This window comes from Uloborus diversus, chromosome 5 (assembly GCF_026930045.1).
Source record: "Uloborus diversus isolate 005 chromosome 5, Udiv.v.3.1, whole genome shotgun sequence".
Lineage (NCBI taxonomy): Eukaryota > Metazoa > Arthropoda > Arachnida > Araneae > Uloboridae > Uloborus > Uloborus diversus.
In genome coordinates, this window is record NC_072735.1 from 48,897,003 (window position 1) to 48,920,354 (window position 23,352).

The window sequence follows — 23,352 nt, forward strand, 5'->3', positions numbered from 1 at the left end:
GAGGTACTTTTTGATAAAACTTACCGTTTTGGAGAAAAATCCAAAAAACCTAAAATTTTGACCTTAGACCCCGAATAACTTTTTTAGCGCACATGGGATCGACGGAGACTTTTGGCACTTAATTTGTAATACTAAATCCAAGGTCTCTGCAAAAATTTAGCTTTCCCGGAAATTTTGTTATTTAATCACTATTTTTGTGTCTAAATTGACCGGGCTACGAAACAGAATTTTTAAGAATTACAAAATGTAAAAGGGAAAAAAATATTAATTTGGTTGTCCCTGAATTTTTTGTGTAGATACATTAATAATAGTAAAGGATTGTAATTTTAAAATAATGTTAGTTCATTGCATCAGTTGACTGATTAAAAACACAAAGGTGTGCTGTGCCCTTTTTCTTTTTTTTGAAAAACTTTTAAACCAAAATACTTTATTGCACTTACCTTTAATGTGTTAAAAACGAACTTGTAACTTTCAGTTCAATGTTAGAGTATTATTAAAAAGATTTTTATTTTATGTAACCTAAATCAACTTTATTTTCAATTTGAAACACACAGTTTAAGTTCATTATTCAATTTACATTACAATATTTACATATCAGATCACATCAGATTTATTTACATGATGAAGCACTTCTTATGTTATACATATCCTTTGTCCATCGTATTGTTCAAATATTTGAAATTTTTCACCTGAAACGAAATTGAAAGACAAATTACTAATGTTTTTCTCATTTCTTTTAGAAGTAATCGTAAAAAAACCTGCCATTTACTAAGACATCATGTATGTTTTGCATAAATTAGTGCATATAAAAATAAAAAAAATTCTTAGTCTGCCCACTGATGATATGAAATTGTCAGACGTCCAGTAAAAACGAGTTATCTAAATGAAGAATAAAAGTAAAAGTTCGATTCGCGCGTTAAGCGCATTCAAACATTACTCTGCTTAATTCAGAGGCTTCATACATCTGTAAAAAATGGCTTTCTTAAAAAGTAATAGATCTGCCCATTTCCCCTACTGAATCGGATGTTTGCCTTTGCATCTCTTCGGTGGTCAGACTGTATCTAGATGATGCGACTGTTTAGCTGGTATTAAATGAAAAAAGTAAAAATGTCTTTTCAGGTAAGTCACTAAACAAAAAATCATTTTTATTTATTTAACCGCGGCTAGAGATGTAAAATTTCCGGAAATTTTGAAATGGTGAAAAAAAAAATAGTTTTTTTTACCGGTATTTTTCGGTGAAAATTGGAAAAAAATGGAGAAATTGATTTTTTTTTAAATGAATAAAAATAGGGTTTCTTAATAGCTCTGTGTTTCTTGGAGCATATAAAAGGTTAAGCATTAAAAATATATGCAAGTCATACATCTTTTTTTTTCTTCTCCGAAATACATATAAAAGTGAGTTTAATTTAAAAAAAAAACCTTTTTTTTATTACTGAGAGCTTTTTTGGTCAAACAAAAGAAATAAGTCAAGTTGTCGTTCAACCAATAATATTGGGTAATATGTGTCTAATCATAATAATTATATTTTCTATTTTAGAATGCTTTTGAAAATTGAAATAATAATTAAAATTTTTGACTTTTAAACATGATGGATATTATTTGAAAGAAAAATAAGTATGATTTCCCTTCTTTACAATTTAACTTTACTGTCCGAAAATGAAAGCTATTGAGTTTTGATTTTTTCCAATCCATTCTAAGTCCAAATCAAAACTAAATTGAGTTTTATTTTCCCTTCCAACAGAAACCCCAAACCAACACTGCGTTTGGTAATTTTTTCTAAAGCTGCATATAACTGGAGTTTCTCAGTTTATTCATACGGCCGTGCTAAGCACATTAGTAAAAGTAGTAATGCTTACTATTTTTGAACAAAACTGAGTTATTATAACCTAGTTTGTCTATGTTTCGTATGTTACTTAATAAAATAAAATGTTTTAGGGTCAGTGTGTGTGTGTATGTGTGTGAATCAGGAACTATTTTTTTTAAAAATAAATTCTGAAAAAAAAAGGGCATCTGAATCAAATATATGGGAGAGCCAAACTTTAAAACACAATCTCTCTGCTTGAGCTCAACTGCAGATTCCACTTTTGTGCTTAGCACGGCAGTATACAGGTGAGGCAAAAAAAAAAAAAAAAAAAAGAAAAAACCTCGGAGAAATATTGCATTATCGATCGGAAGTAAAGTAATTTTATTTTATTGAGTGTCTTGTTTATTTTTATCTCTCATTTTATTAGAAGATAATTTACAACGTATCTCATAGTTTATGCATTGTTTTTCGGTTTTCTTACAATTTTAAGCAAAAAACCTGCTATTTTAAAGTTGTTGAAGCAAATAGAATGACAGTTAGGTTACTTGTTGTGCCTCGACAAACAGTATTTGATGCGATATGCCACTTCAAGTAACTTAGAAATTATAGTCTATGTCCGGAAAGTGTACAAAAACGAACAATGAACATTTCAGTAAAACATCGCCAAAATCCGAAGTCAGGCTTTGTCTTTGATTGCATCAGTACAAGCGATATTTTTTTTTTTTGATAAAGGCTATAAAATGAATCAAAAAGTGTACCAGAAGGACAATTTAGAAGTTGTTGTACTCCTGTGGACCGAAGAGCACTTCAGCACAGCAATGTAGACTGGACATTTCAATTTGACTGCACACCAGTTCATACAGCCAAAAGACAAGAGTACTGCGAGGCGCAATGTTTTTGACATTAATCATCTTTAGAGTGGATGTTCTACTCGCTAGACGTTAATCACATTTATTTCACTGTATGGCCTATTTTAGACTGAAAGGTCTACCATAAACTCTACAAAACAGTTCGGACTCTCTTAACCAATTTTTTTAGGTAGGGAATATGATTGATTAAAGGTAAAACTTGCGGCACTTGAATGAACATGTCAATAAGCAGTTGCACGTCTGTATTACTGCAGAAGGTGACCAGTTTGAAACTAATTTATTGATTGCTAAATGTCTTCTCATGTTGTTTTTTGTGTTTTGTCAATTTATTTATCTTTAATAAAATCACATGGAAAATTACTTGCCCGATTTTTTTTTCGCCGCATCCTGTACATTTGGTTTGCACAGTCAGCAGAAACATAGTTCTGTGATTAAAGTTATGCTTGTTTGTTTTATAAAAAGGGAAATAAATTCTTTACTAAGGATGTTGGTTTATTTCTTTTTTTCTTTTTGCGAAAATATTAAATGTGTTTTGATCTATATGCAAATTATATTATCATACAACAATTATCAAAGTTAGACAGTATTTTAACATACAAGGTGGGGGTGTGGGGGGAGGACATGCATATATATATATATATATATATATATAACTGCAAGCAAACAACACCATCAACCATGCTCCCAAACGAGTGCAGTTTCGATTTTTTCTGGGCTTCTCCCTTTGAAATATTCATAAATAAGAAGCCAACTCAGCTTTAATGAGAGGACATCTACTCCTGTCTCGGTTACGTTTATTTCAGAATAATACGTTCAAATCAGAGACAAAACTGCAGTCTCTTCAGGTCGCAGTTGGGTTTTCGGTGCATGCTTGTAATTATGTGTTAATCTAGGCTATAGGGGGAAAGATACAGCTCATTATCAAAGCTTTTACCTTCCCTTTACAAGCTAAACCGTAACATTGTTATGAACTTTCAATGTTACACTGAATTAGTTTTTTAAGAAAATGGAAAATGATAAATCGCATCAACACTTTTTAAAATATCGACAAGGGATTTTTTCATACTGGTTTATCACGTCCAGGGATGTATAGGAATTACAGTCGAGTCCCGACTTACGCGAGGGATACGTTCCAAGACCCCTCGCGTAAGTCGAAATTTCGCGTTGTAGAAAAAGGTATGTGTAAAAACTTTTATAAACATACCCATATAATTAAAGACACTTGTAAACAGCACCTCAAACTGTTGAAAATCATTTCTTAACTATACATCACTGTTTTTCACATAAAAAACTGAATTTTTATTAATACTGAAAAAAAACACCGTTTTATTCAACATAAAAAACTGCTACGATGCACAAAATCAATGATCAATGGAAAGGAAAGACCTAAAATAAGCCACTACGGTACGTACATTATATAGTAAGAAAAACAAATGCACTATAGTTGTACTGTAAATTGTGTGTACAATAGATCCAGTAATGATATTTAACTTAAAAAGGCGCAGATGGTGATGATTTATGCTGCGTAATCAAACCGTTATTCTTATATAATTTTAAATGCGCAATACAATTGCTTCACCAGTTCTTTCATAACGTTTCCATTCTTCCTGGTTTCTTGAATTCACAATACCAGAGCAGCGTCCATTTTCATAATTTTTGCATTTTGCTTAGAAACTATTCGGTGAACTTTTACGGATTTCCTTTTCTTGCTTTTTAATTGCAGATATGGAAAATTCACTCGTACCTAATTGTCGTGCTACCTTCGACGCATTTTATAGTTGTTCAAGTGCATAATATTTAGCTTTTCTTTAATTGTCAGAAACTTTCTCTTTTTTATTCTATCTTCAAACTTTAAATGAAATAGTGCTCTTAATTGTCATTCTGTTTCATTATCTTCCCCATATAGAATAAAAAGATAAATGGAAAAACGGGAATAGTTATTTGTATAAGCGATGTTCAGACTTGTATGGCGTGGGAACTTCCACTGTAAGTGATGCCAAAGGGATGAAAGTCTATTCACAAAAAACATTTTTTAGTATCCAATAACTAAGCCGATACTTACAAACCGCGTTTCCCTTCGGAAAATTTTCTTGTTGCGGGAGGAGAATTCGCGTTAGGTCTAAAATTCTTTACCGGGAAAAAAATCGCGTTACAGCCATTTCGCGTAAGTCGGATCGCGTTGTAGCGGGAGTCGACTGTAATCGCAACACTGATACGCGATATTTTTGAAAAAAACACGCTTTATGAGGAGCAATAATCAATTCAAATATGTGACCGAAGCAATACTTACTCTTTTCACAAAACTCATGTAAGTCTCTATCACACTCTGCTTCTGACATCTCGTGGCTGTCTAGATATGATGCCGGCACTTCTCTGTTGAAAATGTACGTAGTTTCATTTTCACTTTCATCACCAGAATGACTAAAAATAAAACAGTAGATTTATTTCAAAACAAGCGGCAGGCATTATACTAGTATTCTAGCACTAATATGATAATACTGAAAAGATAAAATTGGAATTATACACAGTCGAATCTCGATAACTCAAACGTGTTATGTAGTTCAAACGTGTTATATATATATATATATATATATATATATATATATATATATATATATGCAGTCAACTCTGAATAGCTCGAAGACCCAAGGCACCAGGTAAAACGTTCGAGTTATAAAGTTCGAGTTATCGAAATTCGACTGTGTATAATTCCAATTTTATCCCCCGAGGAAAAAGGGGCCCATGTGAACAATTTTTTTCATGTCTTCATTTTTAAAAAATATTATTAAATATTATTAATTTTTCAGCGCAAAAGTGTTCCATGATTGAATTCACTTTTCTTTGTGCTGTGGGATTTTTTTGGAATTTTCTGAAAAAAATAGTTCTTTACTTTAGGGTATTTTTAAAAAACGTCTGCAGTTGTTCATGTGTGCCCCAACAGGGGGGAGGGGGTTGTTCCACTAAGAGACTATTTTTTCCCGAATATATAATTGCTTACTGTCAAATTTTCTTAGCCTGTTCTGATCACTAAATAGATTAGAAAAGACTTACATGATTACATAATAAAAATATTTTTTAAAATTATATAAGGGTTATTCTATATATACTTTGCTTTTAAGCTTAATACACTGTTTGATAATGTATTTAAAAATGATTTTGAACTTCAGTTTTTAATTAAATGAAAATGTTTGTGTCTTTTTATTTCCTGTAAGCATTTTCCAAGAGGTACAACTGGTACGTTCCTTAGTTTACATTTTTTTTTAGATTTTTTGCTTGAAGGGATCTTACCAGGAAACATCACGAGTTCAGTAATCATGAAAAAAGTTTAAAATGGTCGCATTCGAAAGAGTATCTTTAGAAAAAAATTTGACCCAAATATTGCGTGCCCTCGTCCTTTTGTTTTTGAGATTTGGGGGGTCAAAGTCTGTCAAAATCTTACGAAAATTCGCCAAATTTAAAGACTTGGCAAGAAATGTAAAATACCACGTGATTTCATCGCCTGCGTCTAGCAAGACTCTCATTTCCATTTCTGGTCATCTGCAAAGCGCGTAAACGATGTTTCGAATTAACCCTTTACTTGTGTGGGTAAAATTAAAAAGTAACTATGAAGCCTGTGAAATGGAAACTAGTGAGCTTTATCCAGAGGAGCTCATGATAATAATGCATTTCAGAATTTAAGTGCATTTCAAGTGTATTTTACTTAACTAATTTAAGTTTGTACTCTTGTAATGAAATGTGTTGTAAGTAATTAATAATTATGTACGAGAATTAATATCAATAAGTAAAAAAATACATGCTTATTAAAGCTTATATATTGAAAATAAAATGGATAGTTTTTGATGTTGAAAGAACATGATCATGGATTGTAGTATCCCAGCTCTTATTTATTTTTTCAAAAGTTATTATCATTCATGAAGTTTTATTGTCTGACCACTGCTAGCGAAAATGTTTAATTTAAAATCGAAAAAAATAATAGCTAAAAAAAAGAAAATAACGGATAGTAAATGTCAAAAATTTGCACAGCAAAACTAACGATGTCGGAAATTACTTCATAACAGATTCTTATCAAAAATTTTATAGTCGACGTTCATTACAACAACCCCTGTAGTTCGAAAAAGTCTGTCACTGCAACTGAAAGTCGCTATAACGTAAATGCACATCATATTGCATGTTATTTAGTCATTTTTAAAAATACTGAAGTCACTTTTACCAATTATGTTTCACGTTAAAAGGGAATTCAAATACGAGCAAAATAAAAATCAATACAGTTTTTTTTTATTTGACTTGTTAGAGGGTTTACACATAACTTGAAAACGATACACATAACGAGAAACACACTGGAAGTAACTGACAGAAATCGTTTTTTTTTTAAATTTGAGAACATGGTTTGAAATCTTTAAAAATGTCGTTTTCTTCGTATTTAGATACTGTTGAAGACTTAGATTTACGACTTTTCAAAAAAAAAAAAAAAAAAAAAAGACTTTAAAGTGTGTTTACCGTTTCTCTACGGTTATCATATTTTTTTTAAAACAGTTTCATCATCGAATAAACTCTTTCAGTGGAAATATTTCACCCGCAGAAGCATAAAAGTTTTAAACATCAGTTTTTTAACAGACAGTCTTAAGAATAACAAAAAATTCCATTGTTTTTACAATAAAATAAAACAAATATTTCGGGCTGTGGCGTTTTCCCCTATACAGTTGCACGTTAATATCCCGGAACACAAGCCCCTAAAAATTTTAATGCCGCAATCTGTGCCACGAAACCCCGCGCCATGGTAGTCACCCCGAGTAAAGAATTAATGCGATATTTCTCACGCGCTTTGGTGGTGACCAAATATGGAAGTGAAATGTCTTGTCAGATGCAGATGTTGAATTCGCGCCGTACCTTCCATTTCTGAACAAAACTCGCTAAATTTCGCGACTTTACTAAAATTTCGGCAATTTTAAGACATCATATTTCGATAACGTGGTCACGAGGGCACGTAGTTTCAGTCCATAAACATGTTTTCCAATGCTCTTTCGAATGCCTCCAATTTGGAATTTTTTTAAATTTCCTTGATCGTGATGTTTCCTGGTTAGTAAAACATACTATGTTTACATCTGCCCCCTTTTCCCATATATATATATATATATATATATATTATATATATATATATATATATATATATATATATATAATATATATATATATATATATATATATATATATATATATATATATATATATATATATATATATATATATATATAATTAAGCAAACAGAATAACAAATATTAAACAAATTATAAATAACAAATGATGATAAAAAGGAAAAATGCAAACAGCTATTAAGTAGGAATAGAAAAAGTGTGAATCCAGAGCTCATCAGCCGTGGAGGATTCATTAATTATGGTCAAAAGACCAAAATTTTAACTATAAACTAGAAGAGAATGTTTAAGCTCCAGTACATGTAATATAGAGTAACAATGGGCAAACGCACCACTTGCTAAGCTAAAAACAATAAACTAGAGCTCAAACCTAAAACTAAAAGCAGGGGGTTTCGCCTCGACTAATTAGGAAACAAGTTCCGATAATTAGCCTTCCACGGGACAGTACCTGCCAATAAAAAAATTCTTACCTTGAAATCCGGTCAAGTCCAATCAAGGTAAGGACAATTTTGTTATTGGCAGGTACTGTCCCGTGGAAGGCTAATTATCGGAACTTGTTTTCCTAATTAGTCGAGGCGAAACCCCCTGCTTTTAGTTTTAGGTTTGAGCTCTAGTTTATTGTTTTTAGCTTAGCAAGTGGTGCGTTTGCCCATTGTTACTCTATATTACATGTACTGGAGCTTAAACATTTCTCTTCTAGTTTATAGTTAAAATTTTGGTCTTTTGACCATAATTAATGAATCCTCCACGGCTGATGAGCTCTGGATTCACTCTTTTTCTATTCCTGCATTTTTCCCTTTTATCATCATTTGTTATTTGTTATTTATAATTTGTTTAATATTTGTATTTCTGTTTGCTTAATTTTATATTTAGTTGGCTTTTTAGTTTTGCTGCGTTGCGCATCTATAGGGTGTTGGTGTGGTCCTTTTCATATTTTTCACATATAATATATATATATATATATAGATATATATATATATATATATATATATATATATATTATATATATATATATATATATATATATATATATATATATATATATATATATATATATATATTATTTCATTTTGTTAATTTTTTTTTTCAGAACACGAGACACATAAAATATCGACATAAACAAGTTTTTATCGCATTAGTTTTTATTGAATACAGATCTTTTAAAATGCAATACTTTACTAATGATATAAATAAAAACATAAAATGCAGTTTGGAACTTTTTTCTACTTTTGGGCATTATAGGCTAGTTTAAGGTTTGACCCTTAATTAGTTTAAGTAAGTGTCCTTTAGTTTATAAAAGAGGGAACAAATTCTCTAGAAAGATGTTACTTTTGCTTCTGTTGAGATCTCAGTATATGAACTAAGCTACTGTATGCAATAGAATAATCGATAACGAAAATCTTGTTATCATGTTTTTTCTGTATTCGAAGATGGATGCCAATTCCTGAAATTTTTATTTGTGTTGATTGAGAGAGAGAGAGGCAGAGAGGGACAGAGATACAGACATTTTCTCAAAATGGTCAAAATGGACTCTGGAACTTCAAAGCGTGTATGTAGGTTAAAATTCGAATTCTTTAAGGGATAAAATAACTTTTTTCATATATTTGTATCTCAGACCCGGACTAATGCAAGTCAAAAAATGGCTTTTCCCATGTTATTGTTGCATCCCATCTTTGCATACTCCAGAAAAACATTTTTACACTCTCCTTCAAAGTAATGATAATGTGACTTACGCTATCCTGGCTCTGGGATAAAAATCTGGCGTAAAAATGAATTGAAAGAAAGTTACCCGTCTGAAGTCATTGTTGATATTTTGTAGCTGAGTCTTTGAGAATTTCTACTTTTACTAGACCTTCTTTCTCGATGAGACGTAGGACTCGCTCTAACAGGATGCATTGGAATAATGCCTAAAAATAACGTTGATTTTCTTTTAACAAATTAAAATCACAACAACAGAAACGAACAAATAAAAACAAACAAAAAAAAGTAAATAGTTTGTTTCATAATATTTTCAGTTTGGACATTCAGTCTTACAATTGTTTTATTTATTGTTGCAAAGAAATGTGCCACTATGATCGGTTTCTGCAAAAATAACTCTAAATTTTATTCCCCCCCCCCGCCTTCCTTTGCAGCACCATCGACCGCCCCCCCCCCCGATGCTGCTTCTCTAGCGAAAACCGTGTCCAGGTTTCGTCTCTATTCTACACGCACACGCATACATACACACACCTACGCACACACACATACACACACACCACCACACACACACCAACACACACACACGTACCAAGATACTCATACTTGCACACATATACAAACACTCACGCCTACATACACACACTCGTGATTGCAAAAAACATAGTTGGAATTTAAGATGTCAAAAGTCAAATTATTCAATCTTTGAATTTAGGTATTCACTTAGAGCCAACTGAAAGTCGTAATATATTTATAATAGTTTAATAATTTCAGCTAGAAATGTTTATTATTTTTTTTGTTAAATTCAGGGCTGCCGAGTCGGAGGTTAAATGGTTCAGTCAGTTTCTGACTGCTGGAGTTTTATAGCAATCAACTCCGATTCCTTTGTTCTCAAATGAATCACGCTCCAAAAGAATTACAGGTATTGATAGAATACTAAACTTTGAACCCAGTAAATTTTTATCCTCTGTGTACGACTATCTTACCCTTAAAATTGCTCAACTCCAATTCAGCATCTCAGATTAAAACCAAACATCATTATACATCATAATTTACAGTAAAGCGATATTTATCGTAAAAACATCATTGTAAATCTGCAGTCCTTGAAAGTGCTATTTGATCAATGTTATCCATTAGTCTCAAAAATATAAATGAAAAGCATCAAAACTGTCATTGCTTTAAAACTAGTCCATGTATCTAAATATTAATTTCCATTGCTCTAATTGAATAGATACGTTATTTAAAAGCATACTCTTTGCATAAATATAATCAATCTCTTGAGAGAAAATCATTATTTTGATGAAAAATCAAAAGTGATACATTTAATGTCTTGCGTAGCGTTAAAATATTTTTCAAAGGCTTCCGCTACGGATTCAACATCTCGCTGCTGACAAACACAATGGTTTTTGTCAGTTAAGTGATTAATGACACGTACGAGTAATTAAATAAAATATCTTTACTTACGAGGAGCTTGATAAATATTGTTGCTTGGATGGAGTGGTATGTTTGAATTTTCCATTATGTGTGAGTATGTTTCCTCATCTTCATGCTAAGGGAGAGACGATGTTTTTTAAGGTTTGCTGCCAAGGGAAGGTAAAGCGCAGCAATTGCAGTTTTTTTATTTTGTTATTATTATTTTTTAACATTTGTTTTCCTATCGTACTTTATTGTATAAGCTTTGCTTATTTGGTTTCGGTTGAAAAAAAAACAAAAAAAAAAAACGAAAAAAAAAAACGTCAACTTCTAACAATTTCCTGTTGTTAGTATAGTATCCAAAACACGTTTCGTTAAATATATCAAAAGCTCATTTATGCAGATACCGCTTTTTACCTTCCCATGGTAGTATGGCACTTCATGTCTGTCAACTATGAAAAGAGGTAAGAAAACTTAAAATGCAATCTTTTTTCTCTTTAGTTGTACTAGTCTTTTATAAATTATTTATAACAAATGACAAACTACAATTACATATTTTCATAAAAACAAATTACATATTTGAAAATTTAGATGTGTGCGATATATATCATGTGGACCTCATATTTCTTGGAACTGTTTAGAATTAATATTCCGGATAGTTTTATGCGTGTATTGAAACATTCAAACTTTATGTTCAAGATTATGATATACATTGTTTTTTGCGTTACGTATATTAGTAAGCACTATTTTTACGCGAAATTGGGAGTTCAATAGTAACAAGGACATTTTTAGTAATGTCCCTAAGAAAAAAAAATGCGTTAAACAATAAACAAGGGACAATCAAGGAAGGTTTCCAATTTACTGTAAATTCAAAAATATACCGATAGGTATAAGTACTCTAAAATATTTTATAAAATCCAATAACATGCTATTTATTATTGTATATTGTCACAAATGAGGCGTGCTATTCACAAATGAATCATCAAAAATGTAACAAATTTATAAATAAATTCAGGTTTTTAATTAATCTGTATAAATAAATATTGTATAAAAGTTTTATATAGATTTTTTTTCTATTTATATATGTAAAAAATATAAATATAAATATATAAATATAAAAATATATGTATTGTCTTAGTTCTTACCCATTTAGGAGGATAAGGAACATCATATATATGTTCGTGCCTCCCGAAATCTCTTCTCAAACTTTGACTACAGTCTGACTCAGGAGATCCCTGCTTCTGGAACATTTGAATATGGCTCATGGCATATGGGGAGGGATAGTAGAGTTGGTCTTTGACAGGACTTCCGCTTCCTGCACTACCTTGCTTCCGTTCCATCACGGACATACTCATGCCCTCCCCAGACTTCTCCTCCCTAAACCGGGAATCTAGTTTGAAAATAGAAGGAAATTTAGAATTTCATTAATGTTGATAGCACTGTTATAGTTACTGTTTGGTGGAAATAAATATTTGTTTCTTAAAACAAATGTTGCACTGATGAATTACTGAATATGACATATGAATTATAAAATTGAACTTGACCTCGCAGAGGACTACGCTTTTTGCATTCTGAAAACTTCTAATGGTAGAGCACGTTTTAATCAGTTTTAGAAGTTTAACCCTTAACAGGAGAGCTGCGGTCTCACAGACCGCTCAAAAGTTCTTCCGATCACCCCTATTTCATTTTCAGTCCAATTTAAAGGTTTTTCCCCAATAGCTTTTTGTTTTGTGACCTTGAACATCCAATTTGCTTTCAGTAACTTTAGGCAAGTGCATCTGGTTTAATTTCATTGCCTTCTTTACAAACGGTCTGTGAGACCGCACCTCCACTTCTTAATTTAGCTTTTTAAATGTCATAGATCGATCTTTATGCTATCCAGTATCTCATACATTTTTAAAACATACACATTTATAGACATTAAATATAGACAAAAAAGACGTTTGTAAAACAATAGTTTCAGAAACCAATACTCAAGACACTCAAAAAGTTTTTTTTTTTTTTTTTCATCTAATCATAAACGTAGTTAGTATTTTTCTTCTTTTATTTTACCCTTCACAGAATGAAATAACATTAATGAAAATTGGAAATGATAAGTAAAGTACAGTTAATCACTCTGCAGAAATGTTTTCCACAAGAGCATTTAAAAAAAAAGGGAAAAAAATTCAATGTAGCAGAGAATTGTAGTAATTACTGAAAAGGAGCCATATACTTTATCAAAAAATAATAAAACCAATAACTAAGCCATACAGCACTTAAATATACTCACCTCTTCTTTGAGGATTGTCTACATGGCGTCTTTTCTTAATTACCACACATGCTACAATAACTATGACGATGAGAACAACTACAGCGCATGCGCTGGGCACCAGAATACTAAGGCTTCTGTACAGGGACGGTCTTCTTTCGTCCATTCCGAGGGGAGGTGGAACTGTGGCTAGAAGAAAAATTATTTAAAGCTGCACACATCAGGGAAAAAATTCCCATTCTGCCTGGCCAAAATGATAGAATTGGCAAGCATTTTTTAAAAATGAGTATATGAATGACGATAAAGCCCAAGATCGTAGCTTAGTTGGTGACACGTCCTACATCTTGGGATTGAATGACGCTTTCTTCCTCTGCATGCCATGATGACATGCAGAGACAAAAAATCATTTTCTTACTTGAAATTTTTATTCTTGTTATCAAAAAACCGAAATTGTGTGATGCTTAAAAATGCTTTCGTGTACCTGTCGTATAAAACAAAAAACGTGAATGTTTTTTTCCGCTCTAGTCGAATTTGTTTTTAACAAGTCATTTAAAGTGTTGTTTTAGTCATATTTTTAACGCACGGTAAAAATGCTGTATTAATTCATGTCGATGTTAATCGAAATCAAATGCTTGAGTAAACAGGAAAATAATTATTATTTGCAATAGCAAAGAATGATTATTTTACTGTATGCTCTCATCAAATAGAAGTTCTATGCATAATTCATTAACAATCAGTTAAAAAAATAAATTTGCATAACAATCATATTTAAAGTTCAAAAGCAAGTACGGGTATTTAAATTCATGTCATTAACTACTGTTTCAGTTGGAATAAAAATTCCCTGGTGGAAAGCCAAGCCGCATAAACATTTTCCTTTATTAAAAAAAAACAAAAACAAAATCATTAATAATACTAAAATGCTATTTAAAGCATTGTTGTTATTCTCTGTTAGAACAAATTATGGAATTGTACTTCTATAAATATTTAAATTCCTAAAAGCTATGCCATTCAACTAGTCAGAAATTAAAGTTCGCATTAATATAACTGACATTATAACCTGCATCATATTTTTAAATTCGTAATTACATATCAACTGTTTATTTGGTTTTGCGAAACCTCAAAATATGTTTTCGAAATGTGACTCTGATTTTACGTTTTAGATAGTTTCTATTTATTACAAGTGCTTTGTAAAATAAAGTCAATTCATGGATACATAGGACGTGCTTAGTCGTACAAATGTTACTGATAATTTTGCGGATACAATTCAAGAAATATGATAAAAAAAAATGCATGAAAAAGCTCACTGGGATTGATTTGAATAAATTTTGAGCCATTGGTGGGAGCTCAATAACTTTTCTAAGGGAAATGGGGAAGCATAATTGTCTTGCATTACTTACCACCATAAGCTGTCAATGTTGCGAACACATATTCTGCTTCTGTTGGACCTGCTTCACTGTGTGCTGTCATTAGAATAGTATACCAAGTTCCAGGCGTTAAGTCAGGTATGATTAGGAGTTTCTGCTCAGGAACGATGTTATTAGAGACGAGCACCCATTCTCTCTGTGTATTTGCTTTGTACTGCACGATGAAAAAGTTTACTGGACAGGCATTTCCTAACCATGTGTTAAGATGTAGGGCCACAGCAGATGAGTTCACGCTGAGGAGCACATCCCGTTTTGGCGCAATTGGAGCTATAGTTCAAAACACAGATCAGAATTTATAGAGCATATATGGATTTTTTAGGTGAAATATATACTGTATTTTTATTAATAAATACTTTTTAAATCATTTATTCATTTGCTGGTTAATTTACTCATTCATTTGATCAATTTTGTTTTACAATCAAATAAAAAAAAAACTTTCAGTTTTTCCCATGAAAAAAATAATTAAAGAAAACGAAATTATTTTTTGAAGGTACAAATCCACTGCCAAAATACCAAAAGTGAAAAAAAAACATGTTTTAATGCGTTTCTCTTTATAAAATACATTTTTTTTTAAGTAATGATGCTTCCGGAAAGAAAAAAATACATTATGTTTACTATCTTTGAAAAAGGAAAAACTAAATTATCTTAACTCTTTCTCCTTGCTCCACATACCCTGACTAAACTAACACAAAATAATTTTGAAAATAACACAACGAAACGTGTTTAAAGCATACTTACCAGAACCTGATGTTTTCCCAGCTATAACTTCGCTAGGTTTTCCTTTACCGACAGCATTGTAAGCAACAATGTAAAACTGATAGTGCGATCCACAATATAAATCTTGAAATGTATAACTGATTTGATGTCCTGGAATTTGTCTCTCTTCCCATGTCTCAAACTCCTTTTTGAAGTATAAGTAATAACCTTTAAAATAAAGTAAAACGAAGTTTTTATTTTTTTAACATTTTCACATCGTTTTATGGTTACTTGTGGCATTGGTTTCGAAGTTAAGTCAGAGCGAAAATAATAATAACACTAGTAGGGCCCGTTGAGGTAAGGATTTTTTTAGAGCAGTTTGCTTTTGCAGCCCTGCACAGAAGTTTTGAAACTAAATCATTTAAAGACATTGCTTTATTTTATTTTAGACTTATTAATAAACAAAAATTCATAACTATTTTCTTAAATAATGCTTCAATTATTCTTAACGATTAAATTTTAAAAAAATCAGAAGAGGATCCCGCTTAGCTTATACGAAGTGCTAAGTGAACCACTTATCTTTTTCTTTTTCTTAATTCAAAGCAAACATATCTAAAAACAGGGTCAGTCGGTTTCATCTGATAAAGTTTTAACATTCAAGTATGTATGATAGAAAATTAGATACAAGCACGAAAACAACTGCATCTGCAAAAATTATCGAAAGCCTGTAGGTATGTAATTTCCCTTTCAATGTAAAGCAGTTAAAGCAGTGTTGAATAAAAGGAATATAGTCGATTGAGATCAATTTTTAAAATTTAGCCAACATTATAAGATAAAAATCGCAGCGTATAGTAAAAGTTAACTAAGGAAGAATCATTATTACGTTATTCTCTGCAGTAATGCAATCTGCATCAGACTAATAAAAATTTTCGCTATTTTTGTCAGGGTTGGCAAAACCCGGTTTTTTTTTAAAAAAAGCTCATGGACCCAGGGTTTTTTTTAATAAAACCCCCCAAAAAGCCCCAACTAAAGCTGGATTTTTTAAAAAGAAATGTGGTTTTTTTTGTCTTTTTTAGGGAAAATGTGGGGTACTTGTAGCATATTGTAGCGCAAGGATATGGACAAAGCGCAAAAAAATTCTTGCGGTAAAGAAAGCTGGAAAATTAGTTAAAATTCAGCGTTTTCTGAAGAAACGTGTAAAAGACGACGAAACCCAAGAATGGTGAAGTTTTAGATTTTTTAGTTCCAATGATTACCAACAGTTAAGGCAAAAAAAACTTCTCGAGTAATAAAATCTATTGTTCGTTTTTAATTACTACATTTTTTTTTTTTTTGCATTTTACTTTATTGTATTTCATTTTGTTAGGCAAGACTACGGTAGAATCTCAAGTAGTTCCTTTTTACTGAATTCTACTTTGATCAAGACATTTCTTTGAATTTTTTTTCTATTCCTTTGTACAGAGCAAGAAATATAGAACTTTTTCATAAGATAAAGAAAATACTGTACACCCTATTCTGTTTTCTGTCCGACCGTTTGTAAAACCTGTTAATTTCTAAAATATATACTTTGTTTATTCGAGATTTCTGACGTGTTGGTTTGCAGAAAATGATTGACATGAAAGCCTTTTGGCTATAGTAGTTTCCTCTGTACAATCTACAAATATTAAGCAAATCAGATGTGACAGGACTTAGTCAAGATAATTTGAGTTATTTATTCACACCAGGTTAAGAAAAAAGTGAAATATATTTATTTAAAATCTTTGAAGTATTTCTCTAATGCCGTTAAGAGTTAAGAAATACTATTAAAGTTAAAAATTCAATTTTGAAGTCCATTGTCTGTGGTGAAGAACAAATTGAAAAGAAATTTAAATTGTGGAAGTATTTAAATTATTTTTTTTTTACTTCTCAGAAAATTAAAAAAAAAAAATCAAAAATGGGCTAAATAATGGGTTTTTGGAATGTTAAAAAAAAAAAAAAAACACATTAGGTCCAACCCAGTTGGGTTCACTCCGGCCAACCCTGATTTGTGTTAGTTTTTGCATGTTCAGTTGTACTTTTTTTCATTTGTTTCATCAACTTCCAAAATTAGAGCTAGATAATACTTTGTGGTTTTTAGGTGGTGTAGCTGAGCTAACAATACCGTCTATATCTTCATTATTTCATCCATACAAATTTCTTCGTCTGAGTTGTTTTTATTCATAAGGGGACCGCTAAGTGAAACCTCTTCTTTTAAACACTTAGCAATAAGATTATGAGCAAAAGCTGTTATTGCAGTTTTCAGTTTAGGTTAAACTATACATAAAAATTTAATGATCATTAAAAATGTAAGAAAAACTAACATTGAAACACGTCTTCAAGAGATTTGTTCAAACTCTTGTGAAACGATTTTCTTAAAATTTGTTTTTCACAAGATCTATGATCTGGAAATAAAAAGTCAAATTAAGCGTGGTAAATAGTTTTTCAAAAATTCACAAACTTTAAAACTACAAATTTCCGCGCCTTTAATGGCAACATTAAAAGTGAAAAACATCGTTTTAAAAGTAATGTTATGCTCCTTAATTTATTAGAAAATGTTTTTACCCACAAGTAAATAGTCTGAGAATGTAACCGAAAACTGAGAAAACAGGCTTAAAAATCAAGATGGTGGTGCAAATTTCCCCCACTCTCGAACATATTTCGAATGAAAATCGGGCAAAAACATATTCCTCAGATCATACCTATGTGTGCATGAAAATTGTGTTATGTTTAAAAAAAACAGATGGAGGCCAAAATTTTCAAGAAGGGTTTGCACTAATACAGGCGTCACAAGATGAAATTCACTTAAGGTAGAGGTGGGACATCGATGGAAAAACATCAATGTTTCAAAACATCGATGTTATTGATGCATCGACAAAAAATATCCATGTTTTGAAACATCGATTATTCAAAACATCGATCTTTTTATCAATATATAACAAACATTTTTGAATATACTACACTGCAGACGAACATATGATAATCTCTAACAAATGTTCCTTAGTGGACCAGTGAAATTCTTTTTCGGCATTGCGTCAATTCGTAAGATTACAGCTATTATTTCAGAAATTTCAAAGTAAAGCTAAAATTAAATTATATTTATATATTCTCTAACCAACTACCAACAACACCACATTTCGCAAGTCAACAGAAAAAAATAAACAAATCAGACCGGAGGAAGCTTTTCTGCCGCCATTTATGTTTATAATACATACATTGAAAAATAAATCTCTGTGTTTATTTTGAATGCATTCATTACTTCGTTGAAGCGGAAATAGTTTTGGGAAATTCCAGATAATCTCAACAACGGCAGCAGCGGATTTACTTTTTTTTAATTATTCTTTTCTATGTTATTTTCCAAGCAATGAGGATTCTGTATATATCTGAGCCGACCTTGGAAAAACAATTTGAGGAGCATCTGTAGTGATTTTAAAAAACATTTTGAAATTTTGTGGAGCAGCTCGGTATTTTTGCAAAAAAAAAAAAAAAAAAAAAACGAGAAACACTTGTCTGAAATTGTTTTTGAGCTTTCAGCTTTAATAGTCATTTTAAACCCTAGCATCAAAATAAAAAACAGCTTTAAACACTATGTCATGCTTGAAAACGCTCTTGCGGAGCTCAGGAGCTCCGCAATTTGATGCGGAGCAGTTGTCAACCCTGTTTGAGCTTATTTTGCATGGTAGCTAAGAGGAGCACAGCTCTTGCACTTTCCAAATTTAGGTGATGTCGATGATTCTGAGAGTTAAAAGTTTTTGGGTCAATTTATAGATACCATCAGTTTTTTTTTTTTTTTTTTCTCGTTTTGTTTCTTTTTCATAATGAAGATCGATGTTCTCAATCAATGTCGCTTCTCTGAGAAATTTTGTTATAATTTTCAATTAAAATACAAAAACATCAACATCGAAAAAACATCGAACCCAAAACATCGAAATTAAAACATCGATGTTTTAACAAAAACATCGATGTTTTCTAAACATCGACATCGATGTCGCACCCCTAGCTTAAAGTATACATTGTATTAAATGTCTTACCTGTTATAGGAGTATTATCTTTTTCTGGAGCAGACCATTTCAAATGAATCGATGTAGTTGTAACTGATATGATGCTTAAGCTCGGAGATGTGGGGGGATCTGTCAAAAGGAAAAAGGATGATGTGCCTACAGTTTATGTAAAAGGATTTTTATATGTTAGTTATGTGTTTATTTTAAAGTAATTCTTCATAAACACTACGAAAAAAAAACAACTCGAACCAAAACCGAGATTATTTTTAGAGAGGAAAAAAAAAAGGTGAGTAAAACATTAGAATGTGGCAAAGCAAGTAAAATGTTTCTCTTATTTAGGGTGTTCTGCTACCTTTTACCCCAAAACATAATTTACATTTATTTTTTGGAAATAGCTATCTAAAGAAAGCGTTTATTACATCAACAAATCTATAAAACATCATCTTATGTGCACGTACTTTTAGAACAAGTTTCTATTCACTAAAATATTTTGTAAGTATTTTGGTACATGATAAATAGTGATTTATCATTATTGAAAACAAGAATTGCATGGGTTTAATATCTAACCGACTTCAATCAATCAATTTAACATAGCTTACCAACAACATGATTGAAATTTCGCAAAAGAATTGAAATGTCGCAAAAGAAAAATGATTCGCAATTACGGGTTTCATTACAGATTGACTTTCATCAGCAGTGTTCTAGTACGCATCACAAAAGCAAAACTAGTAAAATTATTACTTCATAAAGTTTATTACGTAATGTCAACAATAAAAAAAAACATTTTCCGGAATACTTACCACTTAGTAAAGTATCAACTACAACTTCTTCACATGGGGGTCCAGAACCTTTTGAGTTAAATGCCTGGACGATTACGCTGTATTTTGTTGCTCTTCTCAAGTTTGTCAAAATAATTTCTTCTTTGAAATCACCTTGAACTTCTACAGTTTGGTACACATAGTTGTCTGTTCCTCCATAAGATTTGTATCCAACGTAGTATCCCTTTATGTTTCCGTGCCTCAAATCTTTTTTCGGAGGCTACAGATAAATAAAAACCTGGTGTGTCATGTTTGTAGACTAGATGAAATTCATATTGCATTTTTAAGTGGATAATTATCATTGTACCCTTCACTTGTCAGAATTTCGGGAAGAAAGCGTGCAAAATTAAAAACAATGAAATGTTCTTTCATCAACTAAATTTTAAGTATTTCGTAAGCTATCTTTCAAAAAACTGAATATCAATAAAGAAAATATTTACCTAATTAATTAATACATAACAGTTTCATAAAATAGCAATAATGTAGACACATTTAATTACTTTTAAGTTTACAATCAGGTTTCTTTTGCCGCAATTTCTATTTGTTAAGAAGCGTGCGTATATTACTGGAGAAATATAGAAATATAATTTTCAATTTTTCTCGAAGTCAAAATAGTGGAAGTCCATATTGCTAATTTCTTGTATATGCTTTAAAACATTGATTATTTTTACCTCAGTTTAAGGTTATTTATACTCTACTGAGTCTTTTTATTCACATTTGCGGGCACTCAAATCAATATTTTTGGCTTGACAAATTTTTGACAGACGATTGAGCAAAATACTCAAGCAAAAATACACATTGGAAAAGTTAATTTACTTTCCAAGTAAAGTAATATTAAATCTATCTTTTTAAATTGCAATTAAAACTTTCAAGTACTTCAAAAGATAAAATAGTGAAATTTGAATAGAGGCTATAATATATTACAAACGCACTATGTTTTAAATTAATGACATTAATGATTACTGAAAAGATTGATTAAATATGAGATATATTACATTATGCCACATGAGCTGTGTTATCAATCACATTTTAACAATATAAATTTTATTTTCTTAAACTATATTTTCAAAACCGAATTTCAAATGAAGCCACAGTCTATGATAATAAGTTTTCTTTAAGCAAAACTTCTACTTTTCTTCAAAGATTTTCCTTGCTTAAAACCTGTTTTTACCTTATTCATATGTAGTACTTATAGATATCAGTAAACATTTTGACCAGTAGATCAGTAGCATTTTAAATACATAAACTGAGTCATTCTCGTACTTAAATTTAGAAGTTGCCGTTCAGATTAGATCTATTCGATAGTAAACTTGTAAATTTTGTATTATACATATACTTCTACGATGGCGATTATCAAAGTTCGCTAATTAGCTTAACGTAACTGTTCATCGAAAATTAATAAAATCGTTTCATTAAAATGAATAGTACTTATTAAACTTACTTGCCATGATACATGAACTGTGTTAGATGATGAAGCTACTGCATGCACAGCTGTTGGTACTCCTTCAGGTGCTAAGTAAGGAGTAAAACTGTATGTAAATCAGTAAGATATTGGAAACACATGGTGTGATCATTAATGTACAAAGTGTGATAATAAGGTCTCTAGAGTAGAGAAGTATTTTCAAATTTTCTTTAATTTTGTACCTTCGAATCTTCTCAAGGCAAAAGAATGGACCTTTCTCATGAAATGCTTCCGTTACTGAGTTGAAAAATATTGCTTAATAGTTCTTGGAAATATTAAAAATTTAATATTTTATAGAAGTAGAGAATCCACGTTCTTTACTTAGTTTATGCACTGAAACACGGACCTACTGCATTTGAATTGTTTATCTAGAGTTTTGCATAGCAATAGTTACATCAGTTAAAAATGGCATTGGCCTTTTTCGTTTTATCTATTTTTTACTTTCAATTTTTGATCAATTAGTGTTTTAGACGTTTCCTTCAGTTAATTGTGCTCTGTGATGTAAACAGTCAGAGTGAGGTCATTGTTGTTCCGAAAAATAAATAGAAACATTTGATTCATTTTTAGTTTAGTAACTAAACTCTTTATTCTTATCATAGTCAACATCTATTCATTTTTTGTTTTAATTTAATTATTCTTATGTGACTAAAAATAAAAATTAAAAGTTATAACTAAGTTGTTTATCAACATGGGAATGCATAGACGGGCATCAAGGGGGTCTGCACTTACGAAATCAGTGAAATGAAGCGGTAATGCTGTTTTCTTTTTCTGTACTACTTATGTTTTTTTTATTTTAATCTAGTTTGAGGAAGATTATTGATTAGGTTGTATAAGGAAGGTTTTTCTTTCTCATTTCAACTCAAGTCTAACTTAGATCAATATCTATTGCAATGCCAAATAATTTTACTAGCCGTTTATAAAATTCAAAATGGACTGAACTTTTTATTATAAAAGAAGCAAAAAATTATCAAGAACAGATAGACGTTCTAGGAACAATAGGAAGATTATTGATTAGGTTGTATAAGGAAGGTTTTTCTTTCTCATTTTAACTCAAGCCTAACTTAGGTCAATATCTATTGCAATGCCAAATAATTTTACTAGCCATTTATAAAATCCAAAATGGACTGACTTTTTATTATAAAAGAAGCAAAAAATTATCAAGAACAGCGAGACGTAGTATATTTAATTATGCAACAAGAACAAGAGGACGCATTTATTATTCAGGAGCAATCACCTTCTTCTGCAGTTGTTATATGCACTGCGGTACTTGGTTCACTCCATCCAATGCTATTCTCAGCCAGTACTCTAACATGATAACTGGTGACAGGTTTAAGTCCTCTTATGATAGCAGTTGTGTCCCGACCAGAAATTGTAGTTGTTCGATCGCCATCTCCCCATGTTTCTACAAATAAACTAATGTTACGTACATAATTGAACGAAACAAATACTTGAAAATTAAGCATGCAGAAAAAAATAAATTTAGAAGCAATTTGAGAAAGATTCGCAATGCTTAGAGGAAGATTTTTTGCAACAAAATACAATCAGGTACTAAACAATTTCATTTATTAGGTATCTATTAAAAAGATTATTCACGTATAGAGTTTTCAAGGAAATTATTTTGATCTTTATTTATTTATTTATTTATTTATTTATTTATATTGATATTTCACCGCAATAATTTTTTTATGAAAACCGAGATAGCTCAATAAATATTGGTATCATCCCTGGATTTTACTACTATTGCTTTAAAACAAGGT

General features: G+C 31.0%; 1 protein-coding gene across 1 annotated transcript in view; it reads right to left on the minus strand.

Moving 5' to 3' along the window:
- Positions 1-531: 531 nt before the first annotated feature.
- LOC129222912 (cell adhesion molecule DSCAML1-like) overlaps positions 532-23,352 on the minus strand; it is a 58,157-nt gene continuing 35,336 nt past the window's right edge. Inside the window, 12 exon segments of the mRNA XM_054857473.1 lie at positions 532-689; positions 4,964-5,094; positions 9,613-9,730; positions 10,983-11,067; positions 12,077-12,321; positions 13,165-13,368; positions 14,577-14,870; positions 15,342-15,527; positions 19,346-19,444; positions 20,116-20,353; positions 21,575-21,645; positions 22,830-22,997. Coding sequence (XP_054713448.1) covers positions 634-689; positions 4,964-5,094; positions 9,613-9,730; positions 10,983-11,067; positions 12,077-12,321; positions 13,165-13,368; positions 14,577-14,870; positions 15,342-15,527; positions 19,346-19,444; positions 20,116-20,353; positions 21,575-21,645; positions 22,830-22,997 — 1,895 coding nt within the window. The 3' untranslated portion in view covers positions 532-633.